Here is a 19554-nt window from a genome sequence, read left to right on the forward strand (position 1 = left end):
TTATTATTAGTTGTTATTTCTGAGATGATGTCATAAGGCTTTCTATGAATGGCCCGACTGTACTGGTAGAAGTGGAGGTATTTGAAGGTTTGTGAAAGAATAGAGAATGTGCATTTTGGTTTTTCAACTCCTCCCCCAAATAAGGGGGCATTTGCTTTGATATGGATGCCTCTCACTGCACACCCTCTGTTTGCCCTCCTTCTCTTGCTTTTATTCCGCCCATATTCCATGTAGCTGTCAACAGGTCTGCCTAGGCTTTGGATCGGAGAATTCTGACTGCATGCACAAGACATGCAGTTTCTAATTAACTTTAGATTTTATTTTATAATGCTTTCAAATGCGCCTCTCCCAATCAGAATATAGTCATCTATTTTATAAATTAAATCAATCATAAAATCTAAATATAAATATAATAATAAAACAATTGTAATAAATAAAGAAAAATTTGCTTCTAGAAAAAGAATACATCACCGAATTAGGGACTGCTCATTTATCTATAAGCAACGTATTACTTCCCAGCACACAACCGTGGTCTATTTCCATATCTGAACGGTGAAATAGAAACATCTTATTTTGATAATAAAGAGTGCAGCATTATTCTAGCCTGTTCACCACATCAGTTCATTTTCCGATTGATTCCATTGCTAACAAGCATGAAGTCATTGCTCTTAAACCTCTTAACATCTCGGATCAGTGGAGAAATTTGCATTTGGACACTTTAAGACTTCGAGTGACGACTTCGAGCTAATCTCTGCTTGAGTATATCATCAGCACAAGAATCAGCCACTGTTTGTGCAGCAGTAAAATAACAAATCTTAGCTCCTCCCTCCCCAGTAAACACAAAACCGAGCCCCGCCCACAATTGGGCATTCATGCATTGGGTTGTTGTATTAGTTCAGTTGCCAAACATCACCGGAAATCACATCCACCTTATTTACTCCTTTTAAATACATCGATTCTTCGACCATCCTCGTCTACATAACACGGCTCATTCAGTACCAAATTCTACTGTACCGCATTGTCACGACAATCTGATTTCGCACAATACCACTTATCTGTGCAAGACTAGCAGAGAAAGCCTGCGGTAAGATGGCTGAGAGCAGCGAACGAGGCACCCTCACTCGGAAAATGAGCGGCAGCCAGGCATGTCAAAATTTCTTGATTACATGGGAAATAAACAACTCCGACTGAAAGCCTCCGCTCAAACTTGGTGCTTTGCATACATTAAATTTCAGTCGGTCTATAAGTCGCCTTAAAACGCTTAGGTATCAGCGCGAGCGCCTTTGACAATGTTCCCTCACGAGTTCGTCTACGCTGTTATCAGACCTCTCAAATGGATCTCCAGCTCCAGTGACAAAAGCCAGACGGAGCTCTCCTAAAGGATACATCTTTTTATCCACACGCTTCCTCACCAATCCACATGTGTGAGCGCCGCTGCGGCCCGAGCAGGAGTTTACCAATCTTCGCTTTCCAAGACTCTCTCTCTCACTCCCTCTCTCTCCTTCTTTCCTCTCTGTGTTAAAGGCTTGAGGGGTTCAATCAATGCTGCTTTGATCTTGGCTGGAACTATAATTATTTAACATTGTTACAAGGATTTCTCTAATCCATTCTACCATTAAATCCCTTTTAGACCCTCATCTTCAGGAGCCTAATCTGCATCTGGGCCCCCCTCCCTCCCCTCGGACGGCACCGTGACTTAACAGAGTTCGGTGAATAATTAGAGGAACTGATACAAATACGGAAAGAAAGATGAGGAACTTTGCCAGTTGCTGGACACGTGCAGGTGTCAGTCGACGAACGCTGATTAACAGTTTGTATGCAAGATTTTTTTTTGTGTGGGTATGGTGGGATGTTTATCTGAAAGACCAGCATTAAAGCATGTAATTCAAAAGCTGTCAACAAGCAGACAATGGAGTGCGGATTTGCAGCTATTTCAACGATTAATTCCTGGATTCTAGGTCATTGCTAAATATGTTGCCATGCACAGACTGATTCGAACAATCAATGTGTTAAAGGAGCAAACCCTTGTGACATTTGCAACTGTGTTAATCATTAAGGGGTTAATTCATCCAACAATTACAATTCTGGTATAATTTACTAACACTGAAGTCATTCCAATCCCACTGTGACTGACAAGTTCCATAAAGCTTCACAAAAATGCAGCACAAAAGTCCAATAAAAGCAGTTGGTTTTCTAATGCCATATGATAACCTTCATTTTTTTTTTTTTTTTTACGAAAATAGAATCATCTGCATCAGCTCATGTCTAATTTTTGTTTGCACACTTTCAGTTAAATTATCTAAAAATATACATTTTCCAGCAAAGACATCTAAAAATCCTTTAAAAACATTCATTTGAGATGCAACACTGCTTGATATGAATATATCTTGATATCCAGAACAAAAGTGTTTTTTTCCCACTTGACCATCCAATTTTACCCTCATGTCATTCCAAACCCATATGACTTTCTTTCTTCTGTAGATATAAAGAAAATATTTTGAAGAATGTTGGTAAGCCAACAGTTTCATTTCCTGTTGACTTCCATTCCATCCAAAAAAATTCAGTACAAATCAATGGGAACCAAAATTGTTTGGTTAACAACATTCTCCAAAAAAAAAATAAAAAGGAGAAAGTAAGTCAAACTGTTTTTTTATGAAGGTGAGTAAATGAACAATTTTAATTTGCAAAAAAAAAAAAACAGTTAAACACAAAAGCCATTTTGTTTACTTTTACATCACTTTTGGTAGATTTTTTGGTTTTTGTAGCCTCATTTGCTTTCATTAGATTGAAAAGCATAAACATCCTCTTTTGTGTTTCCAAGAAAAAAACAAAACATCATGCTGGTTTGGAACGACATGAGTAAATGATGACAGAATATTTATTTTTGGGTGAACTATTCCTTTAAGACCTTCATCCATCTTTTCGCTGCGTATTTTCAGATCTGCACAGAAATCTAAGGCGGTTAGCACTGAACCCATAACTGCCATCTGTTTGTTTTGGGCTGGGAAGAACAAAAAAGACACGTTGATAATTGTGACGCATGTTGAAAAAACACCCAATGGCCTTTTCAAATATTTGTGCCGCTGTGTTTTGCGCTGATATAAATAGCAGCACAGAAAACGCAAACATTTGTCGAGGCACCTGCCATGCTATCATGACCATCTGCTCCACAAATTCATTTAGCATGACATATGTGCATTAAAGCTGAAGTGGCTATTGTTTGGTGCGGGTGAGGGGGTCCGGTCAAGGGCGGACACTGTCAGCTACACGTACAGGTGGGCTGAGAGGAGAAAACAGGGAATCTATATGCGCTTCCTGACTGTGAGGCGGAGATGTTGGATACCCGCTCCTGTCTGTCTTCAAGGCTTCTTCAGCAGAACCTGCCAGTGTTCAGATCATGGCCTGGGTCCAGTTGGCACACACAGACGAAACCGACTGTGTCCGACAGGTGCTGCTGAACTTAGAGAGCCGCCCATGAGGAGGTGTGTCAGTCCTCAAGGTGATTGGATCTAGCCGAGGGTTACTCAATGCTCATTGGACGATCAAGATTCTCCATTGATCATCATCTCCTAATGCATTCTCAGAATATACACTATATAATATAAAAAAGTAAATAATTTCCTTTTGTGCAATAGCTTAAATAAATTTTTTAGTTGAATTAAAATATAAATAAAAATATAATTTTAAACAAACCTGGCCACAGATAACACGGATAAGTGGATAACATAAGATAACTAACATAACATGACATGACATGACATGACATGACATGACATGACATGATAACATAACACAACACAACAAAACACATAACATAACTCATAACATAACATGACATATAACATAACATGACATGACATGACAAATAACATAACATAACATAACATAACTAGTGCTGTCAACGTTAACGCGTTAACGCATGCGATTAATTTTTGTCTGGTTTAACGTGTCAAAATATTTAACGCAATTAACGCAGCATCCGTATTTTCTGCCATCCGTTGGCTAGCTTTACATTATATGATCATGCTCTTATTCATTTAAATGCTTTTAAACATTTCAAGCGTGGCAAGACAAAAGAGAATGCGCTGTCTGTGAATGCCCTTATGTGACACATACACACGTACACACACACACACACACACAATGCATAGACAGGGCGCCAGAATCCAGTTCTCTTAAGCGCTTGAACTAACAATAAACATCCCAAAGTGCCAGTTTTGTTGATTATCCTCATAAGAGCAATCTTAAATGATTTATATAAAGTCTAAAATGAACGAAAAGAGTTGTGAGAGAATGAGGCGAGATCCATAGACAGTATATAAACGGTGAGATCCGCGTGTCTGTCTGCTCTTAAAGGGACAGCAGCCAATAAAGCTTCCTGTCAGTAAAGTTAAAGAACAAAGGGAACAGAGAAAATGACTCGCTGCTCTTGACTAAATAACTTTTGTAGCTTTAATAAGGATTAACTATTTAATTTATAGTTTATGCAGTGCAGACTGCATATAACTTTGATAACTTTATTAAATTTCTGTATATTTCCTAACTGTTAAGACAGGAAGGGCAGGAGTAAACATGACATTTATTATGGGTTTATGTTAGCATTGTTTTAAGTTTACTTAAATTAAAAACTGTTATATTTTTGAAGCCTAATAATAAATGTAAAAAAAAAAAAAAAATCAGTAGCTGTATTAATATCAGTAATACTGGCCTTCATTCATAAAAAGATGTCATTTAAACAAGTATTAAAATTTAACTGTGAAATTATTACATTAAAAAATATATTAAAAACGTACAAAAACATTTCTTTTTTTATTGCGATTAATCACAGAAAAAATGTGTGATTAATCTAGTTAAAGTTTTTAATCGATTGACAGCACTAAACATAACAACATAACATAACATAACATAACATAACATAACATAACATAACATATCAGAATATAAAAATACACACACACACACACGTCTCTCCTTTTATACTGTCTCTCTTTTAGTTAATATAAATAAATATAAATTAATTTGACTATATAAATGGACCTTTCTATAAATACATTAATTATATATACACTATACGAGTCAAACGTTTTTGAACAGTAAGATTTTTAATGCTTTTTAAAAAATGATCTTCTTCTCACCAAGCCTGCATTTATTTGATCTAAAATGTATTTACAGTAATACAAGAGAGGCCAAAATCTTGTTTCCCTCAGTGTAACTCCTTTAAGTTCAAGTTAAAGGCTTCCATTTAAGGGGAGACATAGTGATAAGTACAAAAAAAGAAGTTCATTAATCCATAAAAGCTTCCTTCCCTTTTTGTTCCTGCACATGCACTTTCTTTATGCCTTGAGGAGCGTGTCAAGATATGCATCAAAGACGTCCATGATAATTAACAAAATAGCTGTACAGGCTATTACCACTAATATACAGAAGCCCATGACGAAAGAGAATGAAGGAGACGAAGGAGCAGATAACAGAGCACTGCCTTTATGAGCTGAGAGTGGATGTTCCTTTAATCAGAACATGCTTACGGACTAGAAGGAAGCTAGAAGTGAACTTTTGTGGAACTCAAGTGCTTATAGAGGTCAAATTATTTTGTGCCAAGAACTGCCATAATGTAGATTTTCGTGTTCATTTTTCAGCCTCTCTCTGACCATTTTGATCCATCCAAGTGTCTTGAATGTTTGGATCTGTTCTCTGCTGCTTGTATCATTACTGTAGAAGGTGGTGAACACTGTCTTTGTGTTCTGAATTAGGCAATGAATCTTACACTCTACTAAGCTGTGCACAAATGTGTCTGGTTCAGACTCAAAGCACCGACTCGTTCAGCAGGTTCAAACAATGGAAAACAGTCACACGCTTTAAAAAGAAGAGATGAAAAATCAGTGCATGGGCAAGAATGAGAATCAATCCTTCAACTAAAACATTAATTCACAAACATGCTACTTAGTTAGCTTCGCTCATTTGTAATCAGTTCTATGCAACACAAAATTATTGTAATTATAGTAACGTTTCATGTTTTACACCACCTCTAATGTGCAAGGAACATGGTACACAGACAAGATCACAAAACAAAGTTTGGCCAATCTTGTACCAGGGTTATTATACTGTAGATAAAACAAGGTTTAACTGAAATGAAATAAATATAAAAACCTTAAACTTTTATTTCAGCTAGTTGCAAAAGCAACATTTCAAAATTTTCACTTACTTTAACCTGATGCACTAAAATAAACAAACCTTAAATAACATTTTATATATATATATATATATATAGAGAGAGAGAGAGAGAGAGAGAGAGAGAGCGAGAGAGAGAGAGAGAGCGATAGAGAGAGAGATAGATAGATATAGTATTAAATATATATATAAATTTGTTCATTTCAGATAGTTTTGAAGACAACATTTCTGATTTTCATTTAGTTTGATGTATTAAAACAACTACAACTAAAACTGAAATATAATTATGAAAAACTCTATATACTGTACATATAAAAAAAAAAAAAAAACGAATGAAAAAAGTAAAGTAAAAAATATATAAATTCAAAATTTGTAAAAAACTATAACAGTATCTCAATGATACTAAAATTACACTGGCCAGGTACCACATAAAACGCCACTGATTTGTGACCTCTTTAACATTAAAGCTTGTGAACTTCTGCCATTTTTACACCTAAAGCAAATCTTGGAATTGGTTTTGAAAGATTCTTAAAGCAGGAGCAACCTGTGCGAGTCTTTTCATTAAGATACCGTCCTTCTTTTGATGTACTCGGCGAACAATTAAGAATTATCTGTTTCCGATCGTAATCATCCATTTTAACTTAAGCCGGCTAATAACAAAGACTCCAGATTAGAACATAAAAAAGGAGAAAAAATAAAATAAATAAAGTGCTAACAAGGTAGTCCCTTAAACTAAATAAATTTGCTTTTAATCGCTTCGAACAGGAAGTCATGTCACTTGAGATGTTCACATTTGATGGCGTGATTCCCATCTTTATTTAAATTATAACAGGCCCATCTGACTTTTCCAACACAATGGGAGGAATGAAAGAGGGAAATGGCCTTTCAGAAGAAGACATGACTTGAAAGTGAATGTGGTTGTTACGTGTGGAGATTAATGTCCACTGTACAGCTTCCCGAGAGACTGTTATGCAGCTGCGTGACCGATGTCATATCCTGTATTCTGAGAGGGTTGTTTCCTGTTGGGCGATTTCCTCATTTGCATTCTATTTTGCCAGAAATCCACATTCCTGCCAGAGTTTGACAGTAATGTCTCTGTGAGGAGCGAATGGGGCATGTAGAATAGATCGTATCTGTGTAATGTAACAAGATTATCAGCAGCATTAGCAACCGTCGGCGCTATCAGAGAGATCGTGGTGGGAGGTAAATATGGAATTCAGCAGTGAGATGAATCTGACAAACTAGATTAAAAGGGATAGTTCAGGCAAAAATGAAAATTCTGTCATTATCTACTCACCCTCATGTGGCTCCAATGAGATTTGAGAGCTGGAGGCAAGATTTTCAGTGAATAACGTCTTAAATGTCAGTCTGATGCTAATACAAAGCTACCCTCTGACTTCAGAGGACTTGGAATATAGTAAATGATTCATATGGACTACTTTCATGTTGTTTATGGCGGTTTTTAACTGTCAGGATTCTGACTGACAGTATACAGTAAATCTACTTTTGTAACTTGGATATTCAGAAAATGACACCATCTGTTACACAATTCACTTTTTTTGGTGTAACGATTATTGGGATGTGCCAACATCACAATTCTGGATAACTGCAATTTGGAAAAAAATTAAATAATTCATTATATTTAATTTTTTAGAAATTATAGAACATTTATTCCAAAAATACAGTAAAGACAGTAATATTGAAAACTCAGCTTTGCCATCATAAAAAATTACCTTAATTAACTTATTATTGATCAATATATATATATATATATATATATATATATATATATATATATATATATATATATATATATATATCCCTAAAAATTACAATAAATTGTTGCAAATTTAAAATTATACCAAGGAATTCAGACATCACAACGTTATATTTCATAGAGTGAATAATGGATTTATTAATTTTACTCATGACTGAGGATACTGAGGAAAAGTTTTTATTTTCATTTATTTTTTATAAATCGATTAATTTGTTTTGATTTTATTGTATTTAACAGTGTTAATAAATAATAAGTGTTTTTAAAGATACATTTTATGACAAAAGTAAAAAATAAATAAATGTAAAAATAGAGAAAAAATGAGCTTGCACACTGAAAAATGCTATAGATGGTGATAAATAATAATAAAAAATGTCTGACTGTAATTAGATAATAACTGTAAATGTACAGTATCATGCATCAGTAAATTAACTGAAACTATAAAACCAATTTCTCAACTGATTTCAGACAAGCTAGCAGTGTTTGCCAAGGCATCTGTGCCTATACCTCGAACACAATATATTGAACTTCAGTATGTAACACGCCTGGCTCCATTTATGCTCCAAACCTGAGTGACACCAGAAATCATGCAGCTTTTTGAAGTTTCTTTTTCTAAGAGATCAAATTTACAATTTCCACTTAGCAGGCGATAAAACAGGTGAAAAGAGTCCCACCGACTAACACTCGTGACATATCTAGACTGCAAAATTCTAGTGTTGTTATGGTATTGTATGTTTCTTTTTGTGATACTTTCACAGATGAGCGACACAACCAACAAAAATCATTCATTCAAAACAAATAGGGAGGGTTTTGTCTCTCTCTCAGCATTACAGGGTGGATGATCAGAGAGACATTGGGCTGCTTAGCCCCCTCCATTTATTTTTATTTTTTTAAAGCAGGAGTTTAAAGCTCAGCATTTTCTTCCGGAAAGCCTTAACTGGTCTATGATGCCTCTTTTTGTATGCGCTTGCCCCCATCGTTGTGCGTCTGACCCCCTCAGCCCTGCTGGCTGCCTGATCACAGGGACCATTTATTACCATCGTCCCTACCGCTCTTATCTTACGCCGCCAATGCTCATTTCCTTTCCAGATTGAAATGCAAATGTGAAATTTAATGATAAATGCATTATCTGATAGGTGCTGATAACTCTGATTTGCTGTCAGTATAAAAAAAACACACCCCAGGGGGCTCACCGGTGCCAACTTGCCAAAATCCACTTTCTTATAAATGTACGTACCTGCAATAAATTCTGGAGGTCATATGCATTAAAAGGGGAATCATATTTTGTGTATTCTGCGATGTGATGCCACGGCTGAACAGTAATTGCTGCCGTTGCTATCTTGTTGGATGTATTATCCATCACTTTGATGAAGTGACTTTTAAGAAGTGCAAAAAGACAGATAAAACAGATTTTTTTTCTACTGAGAGACGGCGAGGGAAAATCTGCATGGTAAGGCGAGATTCTTGGAAAAGAAAAGATATCTGTTTTTACGTCTGTTGTGTGCTTTCTACTGAAGCTTAAAGAGATGGTTTATCCAGAAAATGAAAATTCTGTCATCATTTTCTCACCCACGTGTCATTCCAAACCTGCATGGCCTCCTTTCTTCTGTTGAAAATAAAAGGAGAACACTGACAGAATATCCATGCTGCTCTTTTCCATGTAATGAAAGTATATTGTGCATATAGTACATATGACTAATGTGATATATTTCAAGTTTTCGAAAGTTATCTGAAGTGAATTTTATTTAATCTTTTTAGTAAAGTAACCATTTACACAAAAAGTATTCTCCAATGCGGCTCTCAAATGGCAAATAAACTTGATAACATATAACAAATAACACATGAGTAATATGGACTATTTTACAGTGTTTTGTAGTGATCTAGTGTCCTTTTTTAAAGTTTAATGACACCTAGTTACTGTATGCTTTCATTGTACAAAAAAAATAAATAAATAAATAAATTAACCTCAGACATTCAGTAAAACATCTGTGAAAAATGCAGGTTTGTCATATGCTTCGGAGCAATTATAGAGTAAATAGATGATAGGATTTCTCTCATGTATAGGATTGTACATGTCACACGGGAACAACAAAACACTCTAATTATTGTCAGATGCAAAACACATTAGATTACAGATTATATAATAATCTCCTCATTTCATAAAATATATTAGCAGTTGCATCATGCACTTCCAACCGTGGAATACAGAGTAGTTAGCATGCTAAAAAAGCATGCAAAAAAGGGTAGTAAATGCTGTTATGCACCATTTCGCCTCTTTCCTTAGTAACACAGTCACTGTTTTTTATGTTAATACAATGAGACTGTGATCAAAAGCAGATCACCACATCACAATTCAACATAAATTAGAAAAAATACACTCTTCGTAATTCAAGAGCTCATTAAGAAACAGCCGAGAGTTTTACCTCTATCGGGTGGCCTTGTCAAGGATATCTTTAGATGTCCTGCCATTGAGCGGCTGAAATCCCCTGATCCCAGATGGATTCATTTAAAACGTGTCATAATGAGCCGCTTACAAGTGATTACTGGCCGCTAGCTAATGGGCTAAACGGTTAAAGGAGGGCCAGGAATGATCGCGTGCTGGATTGAACCTTCAGGACTGAGTATCATATCAGAGGAGCACTGCGCACAAGTTTTCCTCTCTAATATTTCTGAAAGCTTTTGTGGTGCAGAAAGACTCTAGGTAATGAAAACCAATCCAAGAAGGGCTATGGACCAGTTCAGGTTAAACACTTAAAAACAAGCTACTTGTTGAATAATTTTGTTTCATACTTGTGACTTTATTTATACACTCTCAATAATAAAGGTTCTTTAATGGCATTGATGGTTTCATTTAACATCCATGGAACCTCTTCAACTCACAAAAGGTCCTTTATATTATTAAAATGTTCTTCACATTAAGAAAAGCGGTGCTTCTATAGCATCAATTCAAACCCCAACTTTTGGACCATTTATTTTTAATAGTGTACTTCTGATTTAAATTCTTGTTCACATGCATTTTCACAATTGAGATATTACATCAAAGTGTTTGTTGTTTTTTACAGTCAATAGACTTTTTTTTTTTTACATCACAGCCTGAACCTGATTTGCCTCTTGCTAATGCTAGTCAGAAATATATTTTATTGGTGGAGGGACATTCTCATTCTAAAGAGAATTTTACTGAAAAACATTTGGATGCACCTCTAAGTGCAAGATGATCTGGTAGTTGCCAAAGTAACATTTCCTTTTTTTAAATTTTAATTTAGTTTAACTTGATGTATTAAAATAATTAAATATTAATATATAATATAATTAAAAATGTAATAAAAATGAATGCAAAGTATATAGACATAGAAAAAATGTATATAATTTTTTTTAAACATTAATTTAAATTAAAATGAATATGAAAAATACAAAAATAAAGAACTATATCAAGATATTAAAAAAAATCTGTAAGAGTATTTTAATGACATATAAATTATCTCTGGTAAAGAGTTCAACTAGTCAAAATTTGGGAGAATACTAGCATACAGATTACCTCAAAGTCAACCAATTTGGACTAAAAGCCCATCAAGTCTTTTGGTTTACAAGTTGCTATTGCCAATGCCACAAAATGATCTTTCTGTTCCATCACTATCAGCTTGAAAAGGGCTTCCATACAGAAGGAAATAAGTCAGCATATTGTTTGTTCAGATACTTAATGTAAAGTGAGAACTGGAGATATAAAGTCACAATTATGAAACACACAGTCAAAATTCATGGTTAAATAACAAACACTGTGTGAACATGATCAGATGATGCACTTACGTGGACCGTCCCATTCCTCTGGCTCGAGAGGGGGGTGTCTGGTCTTCTCACTGTCTGTTTCCATCTCTGTCTCTCCTGTTTCTCTGTTGCCATTCTCTTCCCCTACAAACACAATAAATAAATCACATATTTGTGATTGTACATTTAACAGTAGCTGTAACGTGTTGTCTACACTTTATATTTACACTTGGTATTTCATTCATTTCCATTTGTTTTCATAGATAGATAGATAGATAGATAGATAGATAGATAGATAGTAGATAGATAGATAGATAGATAGATAGATAGATAGATAGATAGATAGATAGATAGATAGATAGATAGATAGATAGATAGATAGATAGATAGATAGATAGATAGATAGATAGATAGATAGATAGATAGATGATCATTTTGTCCCACAAAGCACACTGGAGTCACAGTCTGAGTACAGATACTTTGTGGCAGTGTCTCTGCGACCCTCTAACGCGGCGGAACGGCCTTCACCATGGTCCTCAACACACACTGGTCCATCCGGATGGGTTAATCTAAAGATCAAATTCTCTCGCCACGGTGTGTTTAAGCCAGTTAAGACGTGGTTCACTTCAAAGGCAGGCAGTAAACATGGCCAAAAGGATCGCAGCTTCTTGCTTGCCTCTGCACACCCGGGCGAGAGGAGAGGGCCACGCTGCCCTACTTACTGCACATAAGGTCATTCTGACCTATTTTCCTGCATGCAAGTTCCTGCTAGGGCTCAGCTTTTTTTTTATCCATTCTGTCCTCCTCACTCTCCTGCTAAAAAGTGCCTCCCTATTTGTATTGTCAGGTCTTGAGAAGCTCCTTAGCATACTCATTGAGCATTACCATAAGGATAACAAAGGGCAATATCAACAGTTCCTTTCCAGTGTAGCGAGTTTGGGAAGGCAGCGAGATAACATTAAAGGCTCTACCTTGATCTCCGGCAAACATGTTAAGCCCTGTAACGAAACGTCTTGGAACTGTTTAATTACTGCTCAGGAAATGAAGCTACAAGATGATTCGTTAATTAAGCAGTGATTAAGGATTTTCTGCCTTCTATCTAACACGTTTGCAATGCATTTTAAACACAATCGCCCAGGCAACCTCGCAGGGAACAAGTGTCACAGCCGCTTGATGAAGTTTCTTTCAGGAACATGGAGGAACATTAAATAAACTAGATCAGAAGGAGAAAGGCACTATTCAGATTATTTTAAAAACACATAAAAAGTATATTCTTTCTTTCTAAAACTACTTTTAATGGATGGAAGTACTAATTTAGATACAGCCTTTAATCCAATATTTATGTGTGCTGGGTGTTTTTATGTTAATTAGAGCATTGAATCATTAGAATCACAGACTTTTGTGTGACGTGTGTGAGTGACCGTTGAATAAATTGCTGCTTGTGAAAAGCGTTTCAAATCAGTCACTTCTGACAATTAGGCTGCTGCTTAGGAAGGTAGCTGTCTTTGTAGAATCAGTTCGCTAGGGTTCGAAACAGAGGTGGGATAGACGTGAGGTTTACAGCCCTTCTGCTCACTGATCTAAAAAAGAAAAAGAGTAAGAGGTTGATCTGGGGGCGCCAAGATGTTGTTTGCATGCGTGCGTTCAACCATGCATGCATATGTCAGACATTAGGATAGATTTAGTGAGAAATCAGCCAGTCAGATCGCAGCTCCTCTGTTCTGTCTAATGGCAGTGACATGCATGCGGGTCAATAAGCTTATAGGCGATTTACACAAACAGCTCCTGCAGCAAGGTAGACACAAAGTCATATTGGCTTTTCTCTTCCTCTCAGCATTGTTCTACCAAGGAAGCCCTTGAAAATGTCAATCTGGTGAGGGTGATTTTAAGGAGATCTGAGCTTTCTTATCCCAACAAACTGAAAGAGACTAACAGAAAGATCAAATAGACAAATACTATAGATTGTGAATGACCACACATGAACAGACGTCCCCAAAAAGATTCACCTATAAACACAATATATGTGCTGATAAAAAAATAAAGTAAAAAAAAACATTCAGTATGCAAAAGATAAGATAAAATAAATAAATAAATAAAATATAAAATAATATATAAAATATATAAAATAATTTCAACAGTCATATCCCTGCATATACTATTTTGCACCATATGGTACTATGTTTTTTTTTCATCATTTTGACACGCTACCATGGTAATTTTTATTTTTTTTACTGTGATAGTGTTTTATATTAGTGATAGTATTTTATTTTTTCACCCATCTATTAATAATAATAATAATAATAATAAGCATTACATCAAATTTGCAGTACACATTAATTTAAATAAATAATTAAAAGTATCTGATGCTATTAATGTACCATGTAACCACCACAGTACATTTTGTTGTAAAGGTTTTGGGTATCCATTTATCAAGAGTACAAAAATAATTTTTCATTAAAGCTGAATGTGTATGTTGTTAGCAATTTACCCATTTCTGTTTGCTCTGTGTGCATTGTATGTGAAAAGACTTTCTTAGTGTGAGCAAAAGGAATAAAACGGCTCTAGCTATTACATGACCAAAATTGCCTCGTTGAATTGTTTTCTAATAATGGGAACTTTTGAATTATGTATCCTGTGTGTTTTGAAGATAAAGTGCTAATTTTGTTATGCTTGGTGATGGGTGGCCACTTAGGAAGCCAATATTTCCCCTCCATTTAAAGCAGTGGTAATTGAGGACTTTATAAAGTGAACTGCTGTTAAATAAACAGATTTCCCTGTAAAAACTACAGACAGCTGTACAACAAATACTCAAACAAAGTCCGCAGATTCGCTTTTCCGCACAATAATCTGCAGTGGCATGCAGCTCTCGGAAGCTGATTACAAAAAAATTCAAATGCCTCCAGTACGGACAAGAAAAAAGGAAAATAACCCAGCAAAAAATCCCACCCAGCACCCCGGTGGAGTCTGTGATTAGTGGAAGGCATCGGCACTATCTCTTTAAAGGCCCATAAATTCCCCATCATTACAGGAACTGGCTGTGCTCTCTTCTGGCTGCTGCTGGCCTGCGTTATCTCTCCATGCGATGCCGTCTGGAGTATGTAGATCTGGCCTGCCTAGATTGTCATACTTAACAAACATTAATGAATGATTTCCTGCACAGAGTCAAACAGGGCTAAAGGGATGTGTCTTTCATTTTATCGCTGCGCAAATGAGCATTTTCCCATATTCTCCTCGCTTTACCATCAGTGGCGGGAGAAATGTATTGAATAGATCTTTTTGCAGCTGAAGATCCCGATTAGCGAGGAATCGGCACAAAGAAGAGCGTAATTAATTCTACTGCGCACCGTTTTCTGGCCGCCTGAACTCAAAGGATTTGTTCGGAAGTGGCACCTTGCTACGGGCTAAAATGACTCATAATTATTCAAGTCTTTCTCCGCTGTGATACGATCAGAGCAGAATGGAATCTCAATGCTGTCATTAAGATCAATTAATTCATATTGAACATGTTTATTCTGCAGCTTTCTTTTAGATTTCTTGAAGCCAACATTCTCTATTGGTTTAAAAAAGCAGACCAACTCAACAGCTCCCAAAAAGAAACATTTACAAGAATGGAAAAACACGGAAGCAAGGTCAAATTTCACAATTTCTGTAAAACTACAAAAACATATATATATATATATAAAACACCAGCATTCTCACAATTATAGCAGCAAGTGTGACAGCGGTCTTGTAAATTTCAGTTTGAAACTTGTTCACAAGCGCAGCGCCCATAAATGTGAAATTGACCGTGAAAAGGAAGTTTTTTGGAGGGGGGCTGCTTCAGCTGTCAAGGAGACAACAAGGTTGTCTCTCTGGACTATCAGGGGTGCTTTCTTCCTCTTTATTTCCCTCCATCTTCCATTTCAAATAAGGAGGTCCATCTTTTTCTGACAGGCCTCAGGTTTCATGTTTATTCACGTTTGTGCGCTAGACTCACTCTATTCATCGGAAGGGACTTCATTTCACAGTGCGCTCTGCTGTTTCGAAACCATTTCGTATGAAGCCATTGACGGAAGCGTCTCAATCATTTCATGGTACATGAGTGCGCAACGATGCCACTGAAGCCGAGACCCTCTCCAAACAGTTTAGGGTCGGCATAGAGAGGAACCCCTCTGCTGTTTCAGGGTATTTGGTTCCACATAGGCTGCTGGGAATTGGATTGAGTGATGTGCAAAGAGTCGACGCTTCAAAAAGATTTACTGATCATAATGCATGATGTGTTTTTGTGTGTGGTTTTTCACAGTGTTATGAATGATGTCATCAGAGTGTATCAGTGTACAGATATTGGTGCTGGACATTGAACATTCAAGGTACAGTGTGCTGAAGAGTCATAGATACTGTAAGTACATATATTCAATGAAATAAACATATACAGAAATAAAATTAATAGTTCTTGAATATATCAAGGCACACAGAACATTGTGGAGACATACAGGACAGTGCATCAAGTGCAATCCCATTACTGAATAAATGACTTACGAACCACTTCTTTACAGCATAGTAAATATAACACTTTATAAGACAGTTTGATTTAAAAAAACACAGAAATTAATGTATAATGTATAATAAACTGCTAATGCAGAAGGAACATCGATTACTGAAAAAATGTGCCACTTATGTGCCACTTCTTTATAGCGAATTAAACACGTACAGTAAGAATAAAAACACAGGTTCTTATCCAGTTAGATTAAATAAAATAAAGACATTAACATACTTTTATGATGTACTGTAATGCTGCTTGATTGTGCAATACACTGCTAATGCAAAAGGAACATCATAAAACATACAGTACAGTGCAACAAGTGTAATCCGATTACTAAAAAAAGTACTCGTATGAGCCACTTCTTTTAAGTGAATCAAATATTTGTGAATAAAAAGAATTTCTTATCTTGTTCAATAAAAAAAAAGAAAAAAAAAGAAAAATAATACTTTCATTACATGTCTGTTCTTGTTGCACACTCTAAAAAATAAAGGTGCCTCAAAAGGTTCTTCAATGGATGCCATAGAAGAACCATTATTGGTTCCACAATAAACCATTCAGTCAAAGGTTCTTTAAAGAACCATCTCTTTTATACCTTTTTGTAATCTGAAGAACCTTCTTTCGCACAAAGAACCGTTCTTCTATGGCATCGTGAATCACCTTTATTTTTAAGAGTGTTCCTGCTGTAGAAACATACAGTGTGACCAGTGTTATCCAATTCCAGGTGAATGATTCTTTTGAACCGATTCTTTTTAGTGAATCAATGATTACAAATCAGTTGAAGTGTCAACAGACTTGTGAGGGCTTTTTAAGGTTTTTATTTTATTTTTTTATATTTCTCAAAAGAATTGTTAATGAAAACGTTAAAGGGTCCTAAACATTAAAAATAATACTTTATGATAAGGTGATGAGCTGAGCATGTCTGGATCTTCAGCCCATGTGGGAATCGTGAGGCATTTACCAATTCTGATTACTTTTAACCATTCCGGTTAATTCCATTTCAAACCATGAGCTTTAAGGTGCAACAGATTCAGACTCAAGCAAATGGGTGAGACTTTGTTGGCATCCAACCGCCTGACCTCTGTGAATTTAAGCTTCTTTGCTCCTTCACCGTCGTCCGATCAAAGTTAATAAGGGCTTGGTGAGTTAATGAAGACGGGCGATTCCTCTTTTTGTTCAGACAGCTTTTTAATACCTATTATAGGATGAAACTTTTAATGGAGGTTTTAGGTTCTCTTGACAAGCTAGTTGTCTGAAAATGCCGTCAAAGATACACGACCAATGAATTACGAGCCAGCCATGGAGCAACTGCCTGCCAGCAAGAAACTTCACACAGGAGACCTTATTCTCCAGAACAGATAAAGGCCCAGGGATGAGTGACTGCTTTTTAAAGCTCCGACGTTTGACTCCGCTTGGGCTAATTACAGCCCGCCATCTCATTTGAGAGGGTTTACTTAATCAAGAGAACCCTCCCTGCCATTTTATAGCTGAGGAATAACACACATAAACCGTTTAATGCCACCAGGATTGCGTTCGCCTTCAATTCATAGCACTTCTGCGTAAGTGGAGTGAATTTAAGCCACTCAGACGCTAGGCTAAATGCGCTTTAAAGAGATCTAATTGAGCAGAGGATCAGGGGGAAATGAATGCACCTGATGAGCTTGTACTGTGCATTAACAGGAAGAGCATGGGATCTTGTCCGAAGAATTCGAGGACACGGAAGACTTAGAGCCGAATTGCAGCTGATAGGGAGCTTGAGAAATCTGACGCAAACCCCTCGCATATGGCGACGAGAAGATTATTTAAGCAACTCGGAAGTTAAAGAGTTGAAAGTTTGGACCACTGTTAGTCTTCATTTTAGCAAAGCCATCAAAAAAATTCAAAGGAATCTTAAGAGAGGAGATTTGCTAAAACTTGGTGGCGCGTGAGACAAAAGAGGCCACCGAATGGCTTTGATACAAGTACAGTACATATTCAGAAACTCCTTTGGTCCAAGCCTTACAAAATGTTACCATGGTACTTAAATGTTTACCATGGGAATGATGGATATCCCAAAATACTATGAAATACTTAAAATAATACCATGTCCAAAAAACATAGTACTTTTTCGTATTTTAGTATGCAGTAAGTAAATAAGATAAAAATAAAATAAGAAACATACAGTAAATAAACAAATAAAAAGAAACAAAAAAGGCAAAAGTTTATAATATGTCAAAACCTACTAATTATTTTTGTAATTTAAGAGCTCATTTGAATACTTACATTGAATCTCTAGATTCCAAAGCGATTCTATTATGAATCCCACCAGTTCACTTGAAAACATCACATTTATAAAGACATCTACTATATGTGAATTCTTTACATTTTTACTAATTAATTTCTAAATAGAAGAAATGACCTTGGGATCTTTTAGTAATAGTTACTGAATTTAGCATCTCAATACACTATTTTATCCCTTGAGAATCTGAATTAAAGCTCCACAAACAAAACAAAGTAAAACTGTATTCATCAGCAGGCCTTCTTCAAGCACATTCAATCAAGCAGCAGGAAACAAAAGCACATATGAAGATTTTAATTTGACACTGAAACAAAATATAGTTCTAAGGTTCACACATATCACGCCTGTAATACCTTTAGGGGTATACAAAAGGAAAATCATTAAAACGGAGCCCACCTTGTGCAAGACATGAAAAGATTCTGCTCCTCAAAGACAAAGCTTGTATGAAATCCCTCTGGGCAAAGTGGGTTTTAAAATAAATGTAATTTAAAAACATTTCTGTTTGAGGCAGAGGGACATTCAAAGCACCAACTCAATCAGATTCCTCTCAATGTACAGTAAAAGAAGAACTGGGAAACCTGGGAAATGTTTCTTGAGGGGTGTGCTGGGGGTCCAGACATACTCACAACTTTGAACTAAAACACACTGTAAATCAGTAAGGTGTGACCAATACATAAAATGAATAGAAAGATCATAGGCACAAACTTACTGAACTGGCATAAGACAGAAATCAGGCCCAAAACTCCCAGCCAAACACAGATGCAAATGCTTAACATACACATTTCAAGCATGCTGTCCTATTGTACATACTTAACAAATAATGTGCTATTTAATCAAATGCTAACTATCAACATGTGTACGCTACTGTTCAAAAGTTTGGTTTTTAAAGAAGTCTCACCAAGGCTGCATTTATTTGTCAAACCTACAGTAAACAGTAATACTGTGAAATATTATTACAATTTAAAATAACTGTTTTGTTTTTTTAATAAAGATGTAATTAATTCCTGTGATGCAAAGCTGAATTTCAGCATCATTACTTAAGTTTTCAGTGTC

General features: G+C 35.9%; 1 protein-coding gene across 2 annotated transcripts in view; it reads right to left on the reverse strand.

Moving 5' to 3' along the window:
- Positions 1 to 19554, reverse strand: part of LOC132158829 (zinc finger protein ZFPM2-like) — a 152508-nt gene that overhangs the window by 93434 nt on the left and 39520 nt on the right. For both annotated transcript variants that reach the window (XM_059568414.1, XM_059568413.1), the window contains one exon: positions 11747 to 11848. In XM_059568414.1, coding sequence (XP_059424397.1) covers positions 11747 to 11848 — 102 coding nt within the window. The remainder of the gene's footprint in view (positions 1 to 11746; positions 11849 to 19554) is intronic.

Source organism: Carassius carassius, chromosome 15, assembly GCF_963082965.1.
Source record: "Carassius carassius chromosome 15, fCarCar2.1, whole genome shotgun sequence".
Classification (NCBI taxonomy): domain Eukaryota; kingdom Metazoa; phylum Chordata; class Actinopteri; order Cypriniformes; family Cyprinidae; genus Carassius; species Carassius carassius.